The sequence below is a fragment of the Asterias amurensis genome, chromosome 14 (genome assembly GCF_032118995.1).
Source record: "Asterias amurensis chromosome 14, ASM3211899v1".
Lineage (NCBI taxonomy): Eukaryota > Metazoa > Echinodermata > Asteroidea > Forcipulatida > Asteriidae > Asterias > Asterias amurensis.
The window spans coordinates 10,929,001-10,945,538 of NC_092661.1; the positions used below are offsets into that span (position 1 = coordinate 10,929,001).

Consider the following 16,538-nt stretch of genomic DNA (forward strand, 5'->3'; position numbering starts at 1 on the left):
ATAATGTGCTACTAAGCTAAATCAATCGCGAGACTTATCTCTGTCCTCACAGGTACCCATTTTACCCCTGGGTGTGGAGAAGCAATTCTGTTGAAATGTCTCGCTCAGGGACACAACTTTCACGACAGGGATTTGAACCCACACTATACTGAACAGAAACACCAGGGTACAATGTCATAGGGCTGCTTAAAGGAACACGATGCCTTGGGTCGGACGAGTTGGTCTTTGAAAAGCGTTTGTAACCGTTTGTTTTAAAATGCCTATGATTAGAAAGATATTTTAAAAGTAGAATATAATGATCCGCACAAGTATCACTCGAAATTGCGTGGTTTTCCTTTTACCTCGTCGACTAACAAAGTCGGCCATTTATGGGAGTCCATGGCTGACCGTGTTAGTTCGTAAAGTAAAAGGAAAACCACGCAATTTCGAGGCAAACTTGTGTTGATCATTGTATTCTACTTTTAAAACATCTTTCTACCAGTATGCATTTTATAACAAACGGTTATAACGCTTTTCATCGACCAACTCGTCCGATCCAAGGCAACATGTTCCTTTAAACAAAACATATCAGGCACATTTTGTACATGTGACGTATAGTAGTTTGGCTGGTAACCTTAATCTGGTAAGCATGTTTTTGCTGTGCTTAGCTGCTTTTTGTGCTAAAGCAGATCTATGAATCTGGGCCTAGAGCTGTGGGTGATCTTATCCGCTCGGCGCACGACACCCCATAAAACCCGCCAAGTATCACTTCGGATGTCGTTGTTTAAAGCATGGCTAGGACCCAATGCAGTCAATGTTGGCATACTATGGATTACACGCCTATTTGCACAGTCACTCACTTCCCAACCAGTTCAATATTATGAATTATGAATGATTTCCAAGGCAATTTATTTCACACATAATTACTCTAGGGTTGTCACTGTTGACATTTCAGTCAATTAGGAACCATCAAATGAAGGGCGGGATTAATTATTCAAGATATTGCGGCAGTTTCAACTAAACAAAGATAACTAAAAACTGTCCCACAAAGCTGCCAATCAATTTTTTGTATTTTATATATACACAATACACAATTATATATATTAAACACGCACAATAATGATCCCTAAATATTTATAAACTTTTTGAACTGTCATCGTCTCCCTCTCTTGACTTTGTTCTTTTATCAATTTTGTATGATTGCTTGCACAACAAATTCAACATTATAAATTAATGTTTGCAGTTTCTCATCTCTTCTCTATATAAGGCGAGTATGATGCAATTCTAACGTCTGTCGTGTCATGGAACTAAACTGATTTTTTGCAAAAAAAACACCACAACGAAACAAAAATTCTGATTACAGAAACCAAAGACTACTAGAGATAGAAGAATGCATTTCCTCTTCGACTTCAAGTTGTTACTTCTACTAGCAGCTATCGTGCACTACGGGCACGCAGGCTGTCTCTGCCCGCTGGGATGGGATGCTCATAGACGGCATTGCTATCTGTACGTGGAACAACCAGAGACTTTCAACACCGCCGAGAGCAACTGCAACGCCCAGGCGCAAGGCGGCAGAGAGTCCCATGTCACCTCGGTACTGGACACGGACGAAGCTGCGTTCCTCGCTGGGTACATTCAGCACGGTAGTGCCTGGATCGGGTTAACTGACATCGCTATAGAAGGGAACTGGGTGTGGCAGGACGGGCAACCCACCGGATCCCAGGACTGGTGGTATCCCAACCAACCTGATAATGCAGCTGGTATCGAGGATTGTGTCCAAATGGGGGCTAATAGGGGTTGGAATGATTACCCTTGTCATTATAAGTTACCTTATATCTGCAAGATGCTTCAACGATACCAGTACCGACCTCACTGATAATAATACTGCAACTACCCACTTCAGCTTAGTTGAACACTCCCTGAAATTATGTTGATACATGTTCAACTTAAAGGTAAAGTCATAGATTGGCGAGTAGGCCTACTCCATAACATGAGTGACTATAAAAAAAATATAACAAAATTACTTGGAAAAGCACTGCAGCTGTTGAAAGTATAATCTTTTTTGAGACAGAATTCTCTTCAAAATAATACGGTCGCTGGATATATTTTTTACTCCAGAAACAATAAATCTGAAGAAGAAAGAAACCCGGTTCATACATGAATCGTTCCTACCCTTTCCGAGAGTTGGTGTCCATTCAGCAATGCTGCGGCCAGAGATGCAGTTGGTATCTCCTGCCACCTCGCTAAACGTGGATGGATTGGTTCGTGTGAAAATACCGGGACAGTGATTTTGATATTTTCTCAGCAGGTAGACGCTATGTTCAGCTGAAACTTACACACGCAACTTTTATTGGATTTTTCTTGATAAATTTCATCATAAATCAGGATTACGTAGAGACAAAAACAAGGACCACACCTTTTGAAGCTAACCGTTTCTGAGCTACGGATAAAGCAGACAGCTAAAGCATTGAAATTTGTAGGCGCCCACACCGTCTTTGGTGTTACCAAGAGAAACAACTATCTCTAAAATTATCGAATAAAAACTGTGTTGAGTATTACACACTTTTAAACTTGTGTGTATTATTTTCCCCAACAAGAGAGCTCATCACTTTTAGTAAAATGCATCTCATTTAATAATTCATTTATTTACATATATTATTGTTGAGTTTGATGCTAGTACTTTCTAGAATGGCTTACTTTCAACATGGAGCTATAAAAAGTAGCTCCATGCTTTCAAAGACAAAAACTTTGCAACAGACTTGACTCATTTGTAATTTATTTTAAAAACATATCTAATTTATTTCACAAGTACATTGTGATATATACATGTACGTCTTGTTTACAAACAAACCTTTCTTGGGCTGTACATTTCTTTACGAAATATTTGTTTAAATAAAAGAAAGCACTAAATAACCATTTGTATACCATGGGTCGTTTAAACAAAGATATAGGTTAGGACTAGTTTTAGGATATATTACAAACTTAAGGCTAGTCCTAAGTAGGTCGAGTAACTCGTCCTAACTCGAGATGAGACTAGTCTCCATGGTTTGTGAAATCCACCCCAGTTCATACAACTGTACAGTACGAATACAACTGGACAGTACAAATGCTTCACTCAATTGCTTCCGAGAACATTTCAATTCACAGTTAAAGACACTGGACACTATTGGTAATTGTCAAAGACCAGTGTTCTCACTTGGTGTATCTCAACATATGTATAAAATAACAAACCTGTGAAAATTTGAGCTCAATTGGTAATCGACGTTGCGAGATTATAATGAAAGAAAAAACACACTTGTCACACGAAGTTGTGTGCGTTTAGATGCTTGATTTCGAGACCTCAAATTCAAAGTTTGCGGTCTCGAAATCAAATTCGTGGAAAATGACTTCTTTCTCGAAAAATATGTCAATTCAGAGGGAGCCGTTTCTCACAATGTTTTATACCATCAACCTCTCCCCATTACTCGTTACCAAGTAAGGTTTTATGCTAATAAATATTTTGAGCAATAGTGTCCATTGCCTTTAAAGGGCACCGGACACTATTGCTAGTTACTCAAAATAATTGCTAGCATTAAAAAATTACTTGGTAACGAGCAATGGAGAGCTGTTGATAGTATTAACTTTGTGAGAAACGGCTCCCTCTGAAGTAACTTAGTTCTTGTGAAAGAAGAAATTTCTCACTAAATTAATTGAATTTATTTCGAGACCTCAGCTGTGATCCTGAAAAGTCAGTCGCCGACTGTTTTTTGTTGACGCAAGGTCGATCTGAGGCCGGCTTTAAGTTCAAATGGCAGAAGATGCTGCAATGGATGTTCTGTGTTCGGGTTTGTCTTTGACTTCTTCGACTTTCCATGCTGAGCTACAAAAATGAAAAGCAGAAGTGGGGATGTTTTGATCATTTTGTTTTGGGCACTTTGTTTCCACCTATGACCTATCCCATTTCAATCCAAGTCTTTCAAATAGGTGTCTAAGGCTACTTTCGGGAGACAAAATTAAAGGAACCATAAATGGCATATGTACGGGTTGTTGTTGTTGTTGTTTAGATGATCTTCCTGTCAAGGGAACTTGGCAAACTCCCTCAAGGGGACAGAAACACCAAGTTGGGAACAGCCAATCTCTCTCATACAAATATTGGTTTAATGTCATGAATTGCAAAAATAAAGAAACTGTGATTCAGTAAATAAACAACACTCATTCTAGTCATTGTGAAATTGGGGATTTTTTTTTCTTTCTTTTTTTGTGGTGGGGGGGGGGGGGGAGGAGGGGGGAATTCCCATCTTTGCCCACCTCCACCCCGAAATCAGTATTGGATGTTTCAATGAAATCTATACATGCAGAGCAATAAATTTTATTGTGATATTATTACAGCCTCCTTAAAGACTGAACCATACTTTTGTTGTCTTTTTTTTGGGGGGTAGCCATTTTTCGTTGTGCAAATTGAGGAACATTGAATTGGACTGAACTGATCACTCACCGTAGCGTTGAGTCTATCCTTGACAGCAGCCCCCCATTTGGCAGGGTCAAAGTTGAAAGGTCATTTAGTCCAGAGTTATTCTCCTCTGGTGTTGAAGTCTTACACTGGTCAAGTTCTGTAGCCGCTGCAGCTGTAACCACACAAGGAAATAATGGCTTTAGGATACAAAAATCCCACCTACAATCCTGGCCAAAATGCTCAGGTCATGTAACAATAAACATACATTTCTTTTCAACGCATCCAATCGGGGCCCAAATTCATAGAGATGCTTACAGGCACTGGACACAAGTGGTAATTACTCAAAATAACTGTAGCATAAAAACTTACCTTGTAACAAGCAATGGGGAGCTGTTGATAGTAGGTGTATAAAACATTGTGAGAAAAAGCTCCCTCTGAAGTAATTTGGTTTTTGAGAAAGAAGTAATTTCCACTAAAATATTTGAATTTGGTTTTGAGACCTCAGAATTAGATTTTGAGGTCCCGAAATCAAGCATCTGAAAGCACACAACTTTGTGTGACAAGGGTGTTTTTTCTTCCATAAGTATCTCGCAACTTGGACAACCAATTCAGTTCAAATTTTCACAGGTTTTTTATTATGTGCATACATGTATGTTGAGATACAACAAGAGAAGACTGGTCTTAGACAATAACCAAAGGTGTCCAGTGTCTTTGAGCAGAAAATATTGCTGAACAATCGTCTGCTAAGCAGAAACAAGTAGGATACTAGGAAGAAACTATAAATAAATAGTAAACTTGCGGGTACAACCATGTGTAATTCTCTTTTGTGAATGTGTGAGTGTTGGCTCTGAGAAGAGCCGGTTTGGTCTCGACCTTTCAAACAGTATACTGAAGAGCCGGTTTGGTCTCGACCTTTCAAACAGTATACTGAAGAGCCGGTTTGGTCTCGACCTTTCAAACAGTATACTGAAGAGCCGGTTTGGTCTCGACCTTTCAAACAGTATACTGAAGAGCCGGTTTGGTCTTGACGTTTCAAACAGTATACTGAAGAGCCGGTTTGGTCTTGACGTTTCAAACAGTATACTGAAGAGCCGGTTTGGTCTTGACGTTTCAAACAGTATACTGAAGAGCCGGTTTGGTCTTGACGTTTTGAACAGTATACTCTGCTCGTCTTCAGGAGAAGGAAAATTACTACTGAAGGGCTGTAGTTTTTTAAGAAATGGGTAAAACAAGTCACAAAAATTATTTTAGCAAGTAAATTTCTTTTCGTGACATTGTTTTACTCATTTCTCAAAAACTGCACCACCTTAGCAACTAATAATTTAAGGTACGCTTTCTACTATCATTATCTTCAAACGGTGTAAGTTTAATGTATATCTGCAGGCATTGTGTTTTGTGTTACAAAAAGTACCCCATTATCTTTTAATAGCTTTATGAAATTGGGCCATGGACTCACCATAATTCAACTTGACCTTCCGCAGCTTCAGCTGGTACTCGGACGACCTAGACAATGGAAGAAATGTGATGTCCGCAGCTCTGGATTGTTCACCGGTTAACAGAAGAAGATCCTTGGAGTTTGATAATGTGCATAGACCAAGGGGTCTCTCGTGGTTCGATAAATTGAAATCCTGAAGAGAAAATAATAATAAAAGAATCACACATCTTTATCTGAGGAAAGTAATGTTTTTGTCTTTAGGGATTGTATACGTTTGATAAATGGAACCCACTGTTTGTTTTGATCCTATGTAGTCTCAGATACCATAAAACTAACCTATAAAAATTTCATTTTAAAAGATGGTTGCGTTTTTTAGTTTTCGCCGAACATCCAGAGCGGTTATATCCATGAAGGAAGAATAATCCTGAATTGGAATACACAAGCTGAGAAGCGTTACTGTCCGTAAAGCTTCTCGGATTAAAATTTTATGAAATAAAAAGGGATCTCTTTTTCCATAACTACATATCTTCGAAGTGAAAAAGTAATTACGATACATTGTCTGCCCGTGGTCAGCCATTTTGGGAATCAAAATGCATTTAAAGATGGTTTGCGTCTCACTACACATGCATCGCTTAAACTGCGCACTGCACAGCAACACTAAGGGAAACTATCACAACCAATATTTGAATTGTGTCAACAGATAATACTTACAAGTATTTGTCTTCCTCTTAGTTGTTTCCCCTGATCCACTGATGCCTGATATGATTTCGTCTGAGTGTTACTGCCGACAACAAGAACACCACTCATTCTCTATCAGATAAAAAAGAGAACACACTAGCTATCACATCAATGCAAAAAGGGAGGTGTGTCGTGGCCGAGTTCACCAGACCCAAGCTCTGGGCCCAATTTCATAGAGCTGCTTAAGCACAAAATTTTGCTTAAGCGAAAAAATCCTTGCTTTGTAAAATCAGATTACCAGCCGAGACTCCACTCAATTGTTAAGCTAAGTAAACGACAGCTAAATACCAGACACAAGCATGTATATGGCATGACATTTTGACCAGTAACATGTGTAAAATAAGTGAGCTATTTTCGCTTAAGCAGCAAATTTTTTGCTTAAGCAGCTCTATGAAATTGGCCCCTGGTGTTGTCAGCAGCAGAGTGTGGTTTTAATACCCGGTCATGACCCTTGTGCCCGTAAGTAATAAGTTGGAAAGGTAGGGCATTCTGCTCTACCAACCAGGCTCCTAGTGGATGATACCCATGCCTACATATGTATCATCATTACAGACTGTGAAAAGGGTAACCCTGTTTCAGCCTCATGAGCAGGGCCCAATTTCATAGAGCTGCTAAGCACAACAATTTGCTCAGCATGAAATTTCCTCCTGGATAAAAACAGGATTACCAACAAAATTTCCATTTGTTGCATATTTCTTGTTACTGGTATTCAGCTGTTGTTTGCTTATCCTGAAAATCACGTGGTAATTTGGTTGGTAATCCTGTTTTTATCAAGGAAGAAATTTCATGCTAAGCAAATTTTTGTGCTTAGCAGCTCTATGAAATTGGGCCCAGGTGGCAATGTGGTGACAGTTGATTTGACAGCCAATAAGTGTAGCCCTCACCTGACCGTAGGGCCTTGTGATGTTAGATATTCTCTCACAAAAAAAAACATTTTTCACAGTGCAAAAAGGTAATTTCTTAAAATAAAACTCATTCTTATTATCTGAAAAATAATCGTTGCAATTTCTTTGCTCTACCAATCCTTTCTAACACACTTAAACCAAGTTAATTTCTTACCTGATAAACTAGAAGGTCAGGATTAAGAATACAAGGCAGACTCAAGGAAGAGATGATGCTTTCTTCGGCGTCTTCAGAGATTAAATTTCTGTTTCTTCCGAGATGGACTAATACAAGTTGAGAGGATTCTGATATGGGCTCCTGGAATGGACAAAAACAAACATTAATTTATTATGTTAACAGGTGTTTAAAGGCAGTGGACACTATTGGTAATTACTCAAAATAATTATTATCATAAAACCTTTCTTGATTACGAGTAATGGGGAGAGGTTGATAGTGAGAAACGGCTCCCTCTGAAGTAACGTAGTTTTCGAGAAAGAAGTAATTTTTCACGAATTTGATTTCGAGCCCTCAGATTTAGAATTTGAGGTCTCAAAATCAAGCATCCGAAGCATTTTTCGTGCGACAGAGGCATTTGTTTCTTTCATTATTATCTCGCAACTTCGACGATCGATTGAGCTCAAATTTTCACAGGTTTATTATTTTATGCGTATGTTGAGATACACCAACTGTGAAGACACAAGTAGTCTTTGACAATTACCAATAGTGTCCAGTGTCTTTAAACTATCTCAGGGCTGGAACAAAAAATAAACCACAAGGGAAACTTCTATTGTAGTTACCTGTTGCTTTTGTCTTAATTTCAACTCCGGCCTGGCTCCAAGTGCCATTGGATTCACTCTTAGGTTTGTTAGATCTATAGTCTCTGCTGCTTCAGGCTGATTGGCGAGGTCCACCTCACCGGACCTCCCATCAGCCAATCTCAAATCACCATTCCTACTTGTCGCTTTGTCTCCAGCAGATCTCAAGTCTGATTCTTGCTCCTTGTAAGAATCTCCGCCTGACTTGGATGACTCTTCTTGAGTCCGCAGGCAGTCTGAGTCTGACTTCTTATCAGATGTCTGGTTTCCGCCTCCTCTTCTGCGGAACAAAGCAGTGACATCAATGGGGCCAGATCGTTTCAGAATCTCTTTCGTGAGTGCACTATCTACACCACTGATAGTATCCACGCACTTCAGCTCACTTTGACCTTTCAACTCTGACCTGTTTTCCTCTGACCTGTTCGCCTCTGACCTGCTTTCAAGCAAGACATTTGATTGATGTTGACAATCCTCTGTTGTGCTTTGAATCATGAATTCTGCAAACGGCGTTGCTTCGAACATGTCCTCTTTGGATTGGTTCAACAAACGCGCCAATGGCAGGTCAAGGGTCACTGCTACAATGTCAGGTGTCACCGACACTATTTTCCTGATTGGTCCGGAGAAACTGTGAAGAAAGACAGTTTGAAATATATGTTTTAAGAGGAGTTCTATTCAAAATCAACTGTAAGTCATACATTTAATTGTAGTATCTTTCAGAATAGCCCTAAATGTTAGTCCTAGATGGAATTTTGTTCTCAGATTACAAAATGAAATGAGGAATCTATAATTCCACACTCTTTGTATGAGAGCACATTGTTTTCATTGCCAGAAAGATGGAAACCAAAAACTTACAACAGTTTTGGGTTGAACAAAAACAAATTGACGAGAGTGGGACTTGAACCCAAGATCTCCGGATTAAAGTGCCGGCGCTCTACCAGCTAAGCTATCTAGCCCTAATATAGCTGGTCTCTCTATGTTGTCAATACTTTTGTTTGGGGGTGCCAGTCAGTAGTCATTTTGAGGAACAAATCGATTTATTACTCACTTCTGTATTGTTTTATCTACCACCAACTGATTGTTTCCATCTAACTCACACACCTATAGTTTGAGAAAAACAGAAAAACATTAATTAAAATACATATTGTGCAATTGCAGTTATTGATCCTAAACACTTCATCCTTACAATAAATTTGGGGTGTTTTTTGGCAACCATGACCGGAAACAAGTTTTCGACGTAAAGTTCACTGGCTGAAACAATTTCCGAGAGCTACGCAAAAACGGGTCGGTAGCGCTAAACAGTTTATGATGTAGGTACATCTCTTGAAAATTTATGTTTCTTAAAATATACACCCTTCATTTTATTTTCAAGTGATGGAACTTAATTTACATTATTTAATTGTTATGCTCTGCTTATCCTGTTAAAACACAGAAATATACCCCTAGGGATGAGAACTGAGTATTATAATTAGAATACAATGAATAAAATTGTCTAATTGAATCTGTGACCGTTTAAAGCTGACTTCATATGATCATGATAATAATTCACTCACAATAAGTTTTGATCCAAGAGCAACAATGACCTTTGACCCATCCAGGGACCATGTTCCTGCTGTGATTCTTTGATGTGTGTTTAAAGGTAGAGTCTTGACTGAATCTTTCTCTGGGTCGACTAATAGAAGCTGGTCCCTGCCTAGGATAACAAGAAGTGGTATGGTGGGATGCCACATACAACCTGGATGTGAAATTAGAAGAATTTTTTTGGGGAGTTAATGAATTGCATCTTTGAGAGGGCAAGGCTATTTTTATTTTGCAAAGAGTACTTCCAATGAAAGTTTTGAAGTCTATGGAAAACTTTGGGAGGCCAAGTCGAGAATCAGAACAATCTGAAAATCTACAGGCTCGTAGCTAAAAAAGTTTACTGCACCAAAAATTGTTGTAGAACAGAATCGGGAAAGTACCAAGTATACAGTGCTAACACACATCGGTGTATGGGTAAAAACCAAAATTAATATTCTTTATCCCCGATGCAAATTTAACATCTATTATATCGTTGCGGTACCCGCTGCCAAAACATAGGATTCGAACTGCCTCTAGCTGCTGGGCAACCTCGGTAGTCTAGTTGGTAAGACACTGCTCTAGAACTGCAAGGGTCGCGGGTTCGAATCCCACCCGAGTAACATGCCTGTGATATTTTTTTCACAGGACTCGGGAAAGTACTGAGTATACAGTGCTAACACACATTGGTGTATGGGTAAAAACCAAAATTAACAGAATCAAAACTCAAAATCAAGATATGTACACAATTTGTTTATTGTTCAGATATTAAATGTTGAGGTATTGTTATTAAATTGAAAAAAAAAAACAAGAACGCCAGACTTGTCCGTTCATAAGTTTACTGGCCCGACACTACAACCACTGGCCTTAGGCCTCCGGTCCAGTGTAAAGTTCAAACCCTGTAAATGACCCTGAATGTATTCAACCCCGTCAAGTGAAAGAGTGAAACAACATGATTGCATTTACATTACTTGTTGAATTTACTGATTACATTGAATAGATATGATATTTTGGCTCTAGGAAAAAAAGTAGTAATATTGTATTGAGTACAGGGGCTGACTTAGATACACATGGTGTACGCATAAACATTTAATAAAAATTTCAACACAATGTTTTTAAGTTTTCACAGAAACTAGACTTTAGTAGGAAGGATATCATGACTAATTGGAGCAGTGTTTTTCAGGCCCTCCAAAAAAATGGTTGAAGCTCTTATTTGCACATACCTTGGGGAATTGCTTCTTCATGAATTTCTTTCACTCTGCTGAGTTTCAGTTTCTGGGATTTGCTGGAAAGTAAAATGAGTATCTCTTTTTAGAAATTTGTTAAACATGTTTTTAATCAAACTGGTCATACAAGCTGCCATGGATGTCAACAATTGTCCAAAAAATAAGAAATGGATTTTCAGACAAATACTTGGACAATATAAAGTTGCATTCACTCAAATTCCAAATGTATAAATATTCACAAATAATTCCAAATTAATTACCCAGTCGGGTCATCCCTTTGTTCTCGGGAACATTACTAGATTGTATCTCCACCATGCAAAGTTTCCACTCCTAGTTATACTTACTCAAGTTGCACTTTCCATAAAGTGATAGACCTTGTGTGTTGCACACTCAAAAAGCATTGAGTTGAGTCTCCACTCCATGCCACCTGCTCCACTGAGCTACGGAAACAGAAGAAGAAATTGTTGAGATGCATAGATTTGACAGGGGTATAATAATTACAACTTGTTCTTTATTATAAGAACTTATAACTAGTTCCTCTTGTGTATTGCAATTTGCATACATGTATGCAAGACAATTTTCCTCTACGGTGTAGGACCAATAAACTTAATTGCATTGAATTGAATATAAAGCGCATTTTACAATAACCATATCCATGCGCTTTACATTAGTGCCATGCCGTCAATTTCACCAAACTCTTCCTGACTTACTGGGCCAATAACATTCATTCTTTCTCAGCTCGGGTAGGAGTGCTGTTGTGTATGAGATCTGAGATGTACATGGGAGCAGCGTCGTGAAGTGCCTTTAAGGTGAGCAGAAGTATTTTGAACTGAATGCGTCTATCAATGGATAACCAGTGGAGTGAGGATAAGATGGGTGATATGTCTTCATTTCGACGGCGTGCTCTCTTGGTTATTCTTGCTTTTATGTTTTGTGTTCTTTGAAATAACAGCAACCAAGTGATCATAATGTCCACAAAACCTCTCAGATAATACCAAAGATTATATAGCGCCGCAAGGCCCAAGATGCGGAACTCGGGCTGGAATGTGAAATCCCACTGGACGCCATTTCGGCAAGTAACTCTCTTGATACAACAATAGATCAGTGCAGATCAGTGCAGACAATGACCATTCCTATCAATGGGAAACAAAACATTCACTTGCTGAAATGGCGCCCATGCATATTTCACGTTCCAACAATAGATAAAGCTTCAGTTCCACATCTTGTGCCTTGCGGCGCTCTATAATCTTTGATAATACTCACTTGAATTGCCCCAGGGTAGTAGGTGGGCATGCTGTGATTCCATCTTGATTCACGGAGATACTAGACAGGTTTACATGTTCACCATCGGACCAGACTAAACCGTGAACTGGATGAACGGCTGCAGTGAGAAACAAAACAATATTGTTGTAAAGTTTAAACAAGATTAAGATAACTTGGTTGTGGTTGTCTATTGTGTATTAAGTCAACTGCTGCAGCAATCTCTCTTTGAAAACACGAATCGAACACCAGTCAAAACTTTTTCCAAACGCCCAGCTGGCAAATTCATTGTTGCTTTAATTCATTTTTTATTTATAATCCCACTTGACACTGGGCTGGCAAAACAACTACAACACAAGTCAGTTAGATTTTTAGAAATACAATCCACAAAATATGTTTTTATGTACATTGTATGATTATGAATGAGAAAATAAAACTGTGACACAAATTGTCAAAATTTTACAAATTTCCAAGCCAGTGAGTGGCAAGGAGGAACAGGTGGCCAACAACCCCTTTTAGGGGAAAGTTTCCGTATGGCACCACCACTTTTTTATTCGAAATAAAATAATATAGTATCTAATTTACCTGATTGATATATCCCTTTTTGTAAAAATGAGTGAATATACGGAAATACGGAAATACGGAAAGCTACACCCCTTATGCTTATCATGCTTATCAATTACGAGTAGCCCCACTTGTGTGGCCAAGGATCAACAAGTGGGGCTAACTATGATGTCGATTTATTCACCTACATAATACAGGTTCTAGGATGTTTTCATTATCTGGCTTCACGTTGAACAATACTAATAAATAGTACATTGGAAACAACAGTACAGTGGCTCGACTAACTTATCATTACAACTACACTACACGAGTTTGTTTAAATTATTAAAATTAGATGATCACACATCAACAATTAAATAACAACACAAAACACAGAAAGCATGCTTACCATTTTGTAAATGGTTGACATTCGCTCGTCGCGACTTCCCTCTGCCTAGAAACATTTTTCTTCGTCTAGCTGGTTCGTTTGCTGATATGATTGTTCAATGAACAGGCGATCGCGAGCGAATGCAGGCGCTCGATCGTCATCAGATTCAGATCAATGCAGCAGTGGCTAGTTTTTCAGCATGTTCAGTTGCGCAACAGCAGACAGAAGCTCAACAAAAGACCCAAACACTGCTTCAGTCGAAAGGTCTCTAACGAGCTCACTTGTCCTTTGATTTCTTCTTAAACTACAATCAAACTTTCTAAGTGTAAAGGTTTTAACTTCTGTTCTTGACACTACACACTAGAATTTCAGACAGACGACAGGGCAGCGCCATCTTGCATTGAACAATTCCAAACAAGTGAGGGCGGTACGTATGACCCATTGTCCGCGGTGGAATCTGGTGCAGCTATCAAAAAAGGAAAGGCTCGAAACTTAGCGTGATGTTTCTTTCGTTTTGCCTTTTGCAAATAAAGTTGTTTTCATTAGATCTCTGCCCGCTGCTGACTGGCCTGTCCTATGTTTCAAGGGATCAACACTATACATAGAAAAGGGAAGATAGTGGCTGGCGTAAAAATGTGTCAAGTAATGATTGGACTTGGATCAGATTGGTTTAACCTAACCCAAAAGCACTTGTTATCTAGTGTTTCGCACCAGGTTAAACTCACAGACATAAAGGTTCTTTATGTCTGCATAAAGGTTCTTTATGTCTGTAGTTAAACTCCAATAGTAACCATTGCTAAATGCTAAATATAAAAAAAATACTGTGGAAAAAAATACCTGGTAAGTCTGCTGGTTGCAAAAGTGACCGCATAGACAAAACTTTTGCAACCCACCCCCCCCCTCCCCCCCCTCCCCCCCCCCACACACCTCATAGTTTCGGCCACTGTGCTTGCCGCCTTGCTGGAAATCAGTGAGGTACCGTTAGTTCCAATAATTACTATTCACTTTTTGTAATGTGCATGCATGCAGTGAAACCTTTTGATGTCAAGTTAACTTCGCCTTGTTTACAACAATACATCGGAGTTTCCAAAGGTTATCCGACCTTACTCGAACTCAAAAGACTAACTTGTTCGGCATGACAAAACAAACTCCCGTGAGAAATGAAACTCCGAGAAATTGAAATCAACGAGGCCAAGGCTATGTTCAAACTCCAGTATCATTTTCTGCCCAGTTTCCAATGTTTCATAATTGGGTCGGGCTGAATGTATAGAGTCCATTACCACTCTCCCGTCAATAATTGAGGTTACAAAGACTACGAAACCATTTTTAACTAGCATTGAATGCCAGGTTAGAATCGATTTAGTGAGGGATTATCCTGCCACAAAGGGGATTTGAAATGGGTTTCGGTTTTTTACCCCCAAAATGTCAGATCAAATCACGCTGGATACAATCGCAGAAAATCTCATTTACCAACTTTCCGGTTGATGAGGTGATGGTGCTGAAAATATCGCTTTTGATATCGTTTTAGTGCGTATAGAAAGTCTCACTTCAGTCTTGAAGGGGTAAGGGAGTCTTCCCTCTATACTTCAACTCTAGTGTAAGTTTCTACTGTAGCTTTTGTTTACATTCTGAGGTAACAAGTGTTGTTTTTTCCTCTAATTTTATGGATGAGTGGGAGCCGAAAAATGGTGGTCTATTTACGTTTGGTAAGTCTAAGAATCGTGTGTTTCCTATGGCATTACTCTTCATCGTGGACATTTTCCACTCCGGATTTTCGGTCATTTTCTCAATAACGCGACCACCTTTGAAATGAAGTTATAATGAGTTGGTTTTAATGTATATAATTATCTACATTTTCATTTAGGATTGTAACATTCAATTTCCACAACTAAACGACCCTTCCACAAACTAAACGACCCTTTAAAGGCAGTGGATACTACTTTTGGTAATTACTCAAAATAATTATCAGCATAAAACCTCACTTGGTAACGAGTAATGGCGAGAGGTTGATGGTATAACACATTGTGAGAAACGGCTCCCTCTGAAGTGACGTAGTTTTCGAGAAAGAAGTAATTTTCCACGAATTTGTTTTCGAGACCTCAAGCTTAGAATTTGAGGTCTCGAAATCAAGCATCTAAAAGCACACAACTTCGTGTGACAAGTTTTTTTTTTGTATTTCATTCATATCTCGCAACTTCGACGACCAATTGAGCTCAAATTTTCACAGGTTTGTTATTTTATGCATATTATGTTTAGATACACCAAGTGAGTGAGAAGACTGATCTTTGACAATTACCAATAGTGTACACTCTTTAAAAATCGCCATAATGTAATTATTTCAATGATACTCAGCTCAAGACTCAAGCTGGGCTCGTGGTTAGGTTCTTTTGAATGCGAGTCATCGATCAGTGCAGGAATGATGAGAGAGGGGTTTTCGACTGACGGAAAATCCCGCTAGTGGTTCTATAGGTTTCCGTATGTGATTATGTATTGCTTCATAATGGGTCGTGCCCTAAAACAACTTTGACTTACAGTACTGTACACTCATTATCAATAACAAGGGGGCGCTACAAAACAGCTTGGAGGCGTGTATTTAGGTCTATATTATTCAAGAATATAAGCATACTCTTTGTTGTTAATAAATATTATGCCATAAAAGCTACTATTGAAAATTGAAACACTCCTTAAAGGTGAGTCATAGATTTTTTTGTATCAACGTAATGCTGATTTATAGGCCAAGTCATCAATAAACATACAATAAAAGTCACATGTGGAAAGTTCAGCAATACAGTGTCTTCTTGTTGAGAAAACAGCGAAAAACTCTTACGGTGTTTTCATCGAACGTCGATCAGCGATGTGACAGCGGGTGCCAGCCGCATGTCTGACCGCCCGTAGCATTCACTGAGATAGACACCAAAAGTTGCCTGAAACTTAGCAATATTTTTATTTTAAAATATCATAATTTTCTGTTGCAAACTGTTTAGGCCCTACCAAACAACCCAAAATGTAAACTTTTAATTGACTTCTACTAATCAACGGGGACACTTCAGACGAAATCATTTTGCAAGAACGGGACTTTTGGATAAATAACTATTTATTTTCCTATCCTTTTGAAATCTAACTTTGTGAGAAAGTTTTCCGGTGTCTTATGATGTGCAAGCTGAGGGTAGTCTACGTGTTTATACCAGTAACAAACCAGAACTGTAAAAGAGATGGTACCACACTATCCTTTAACGACCAAGCCACAATACTATTGTTTTAACGACATATCTTTGAGCCAACTCTC

The 16,538-nt window shown here is 38.8% G+C and overlaps 2 protein-coding genes across 2 annotated transcripts; one reads left to right on the forward strand and one right to left on the reverse strand.

The window, feature by feature from the left end:
- The first annotated feature begins 1,369 nt into the window (after nucleotides 1-1,369).
- LOC139947397 (perlucin-like) lies at nucleotides 1,370-1,855 on the forward strand. The gene has a single exon (XM_071945300.1). It carries the CDS (start codon nucleotides 1,370-1,372, stop codon nucleotides 1,853-1,855), a length of 486 nt encoding a protein of 161 aa, XP_071801401.1.
- An 898-nt stretch (nucleotides 1,856-2,753) lies between these two features.
- Nucleotides 2,754-13,652, reverse strand: LOC139947032 (WD repeat and coiled-coil-containing protein-like). The gene is made up of 12 exons (XM_071944853.1): nucleotides 13,274-13,652; nucleotides 12,325-12,442; nucleotides 11,406-11,501; nucleotides 11,059-11,120; nucleotides 9,832-10,013; nucleotides 9,327-9,379; nucleotides 8,264-8,906; nucleotides 7,644-7,784; nucleotides 6,558-6,656; nucleotides 5,868-6,039; nucleotides 4,454-4,583; nucleotides 2,754-3,838 (listed from the first exon to the last, which is right to left on the reverse strand). The coding sequence occupies exons 1-12, from the start codon at nucleotides 13,326-13,328 to the stop codon at nucleotides 3,763-3,765; spliced, it is 1,827 nt and encodes a 608-aa protein (XP_071800954.1). The 5' UTR covers nucleotides 13,329-13,652; the 3' UTR covers nucleotides 2,754-3,762.
- Nucleotides 13,653-16,538: the final 2,886 nt, after the last annotated feature.

Coding starts and splice junctions, on each gene's coding strand:
- LOC139947397 (XM_071945300.1), top strand. CDS start 1,370: ATGCATTTCCTCTTCGACTTCAAGTTGTTACTTCTACTAGCAGCTATC.
- LOC139947032 (XM_071944853.1), bottom strand. CDS start 13,328: ATGTTTCTAGGCAGAGGGAAGTCGCGACGAGCGAATGTCAACCATTTA. Junction 11,121..11,405: donor TTATGGAAAGTGCAACTTGA/GTAAGTATAACT, acceptor TTTACTTTCCAG/CAAATCCCAGAAACTGAAAC. Junction 9,380..9,831: donor CTCTTGGATCAAAACTTATT/GTGAGTGAATTA, acceptor CTCAAACTATAG/GTGTGTGAGTTAGATGGAAA.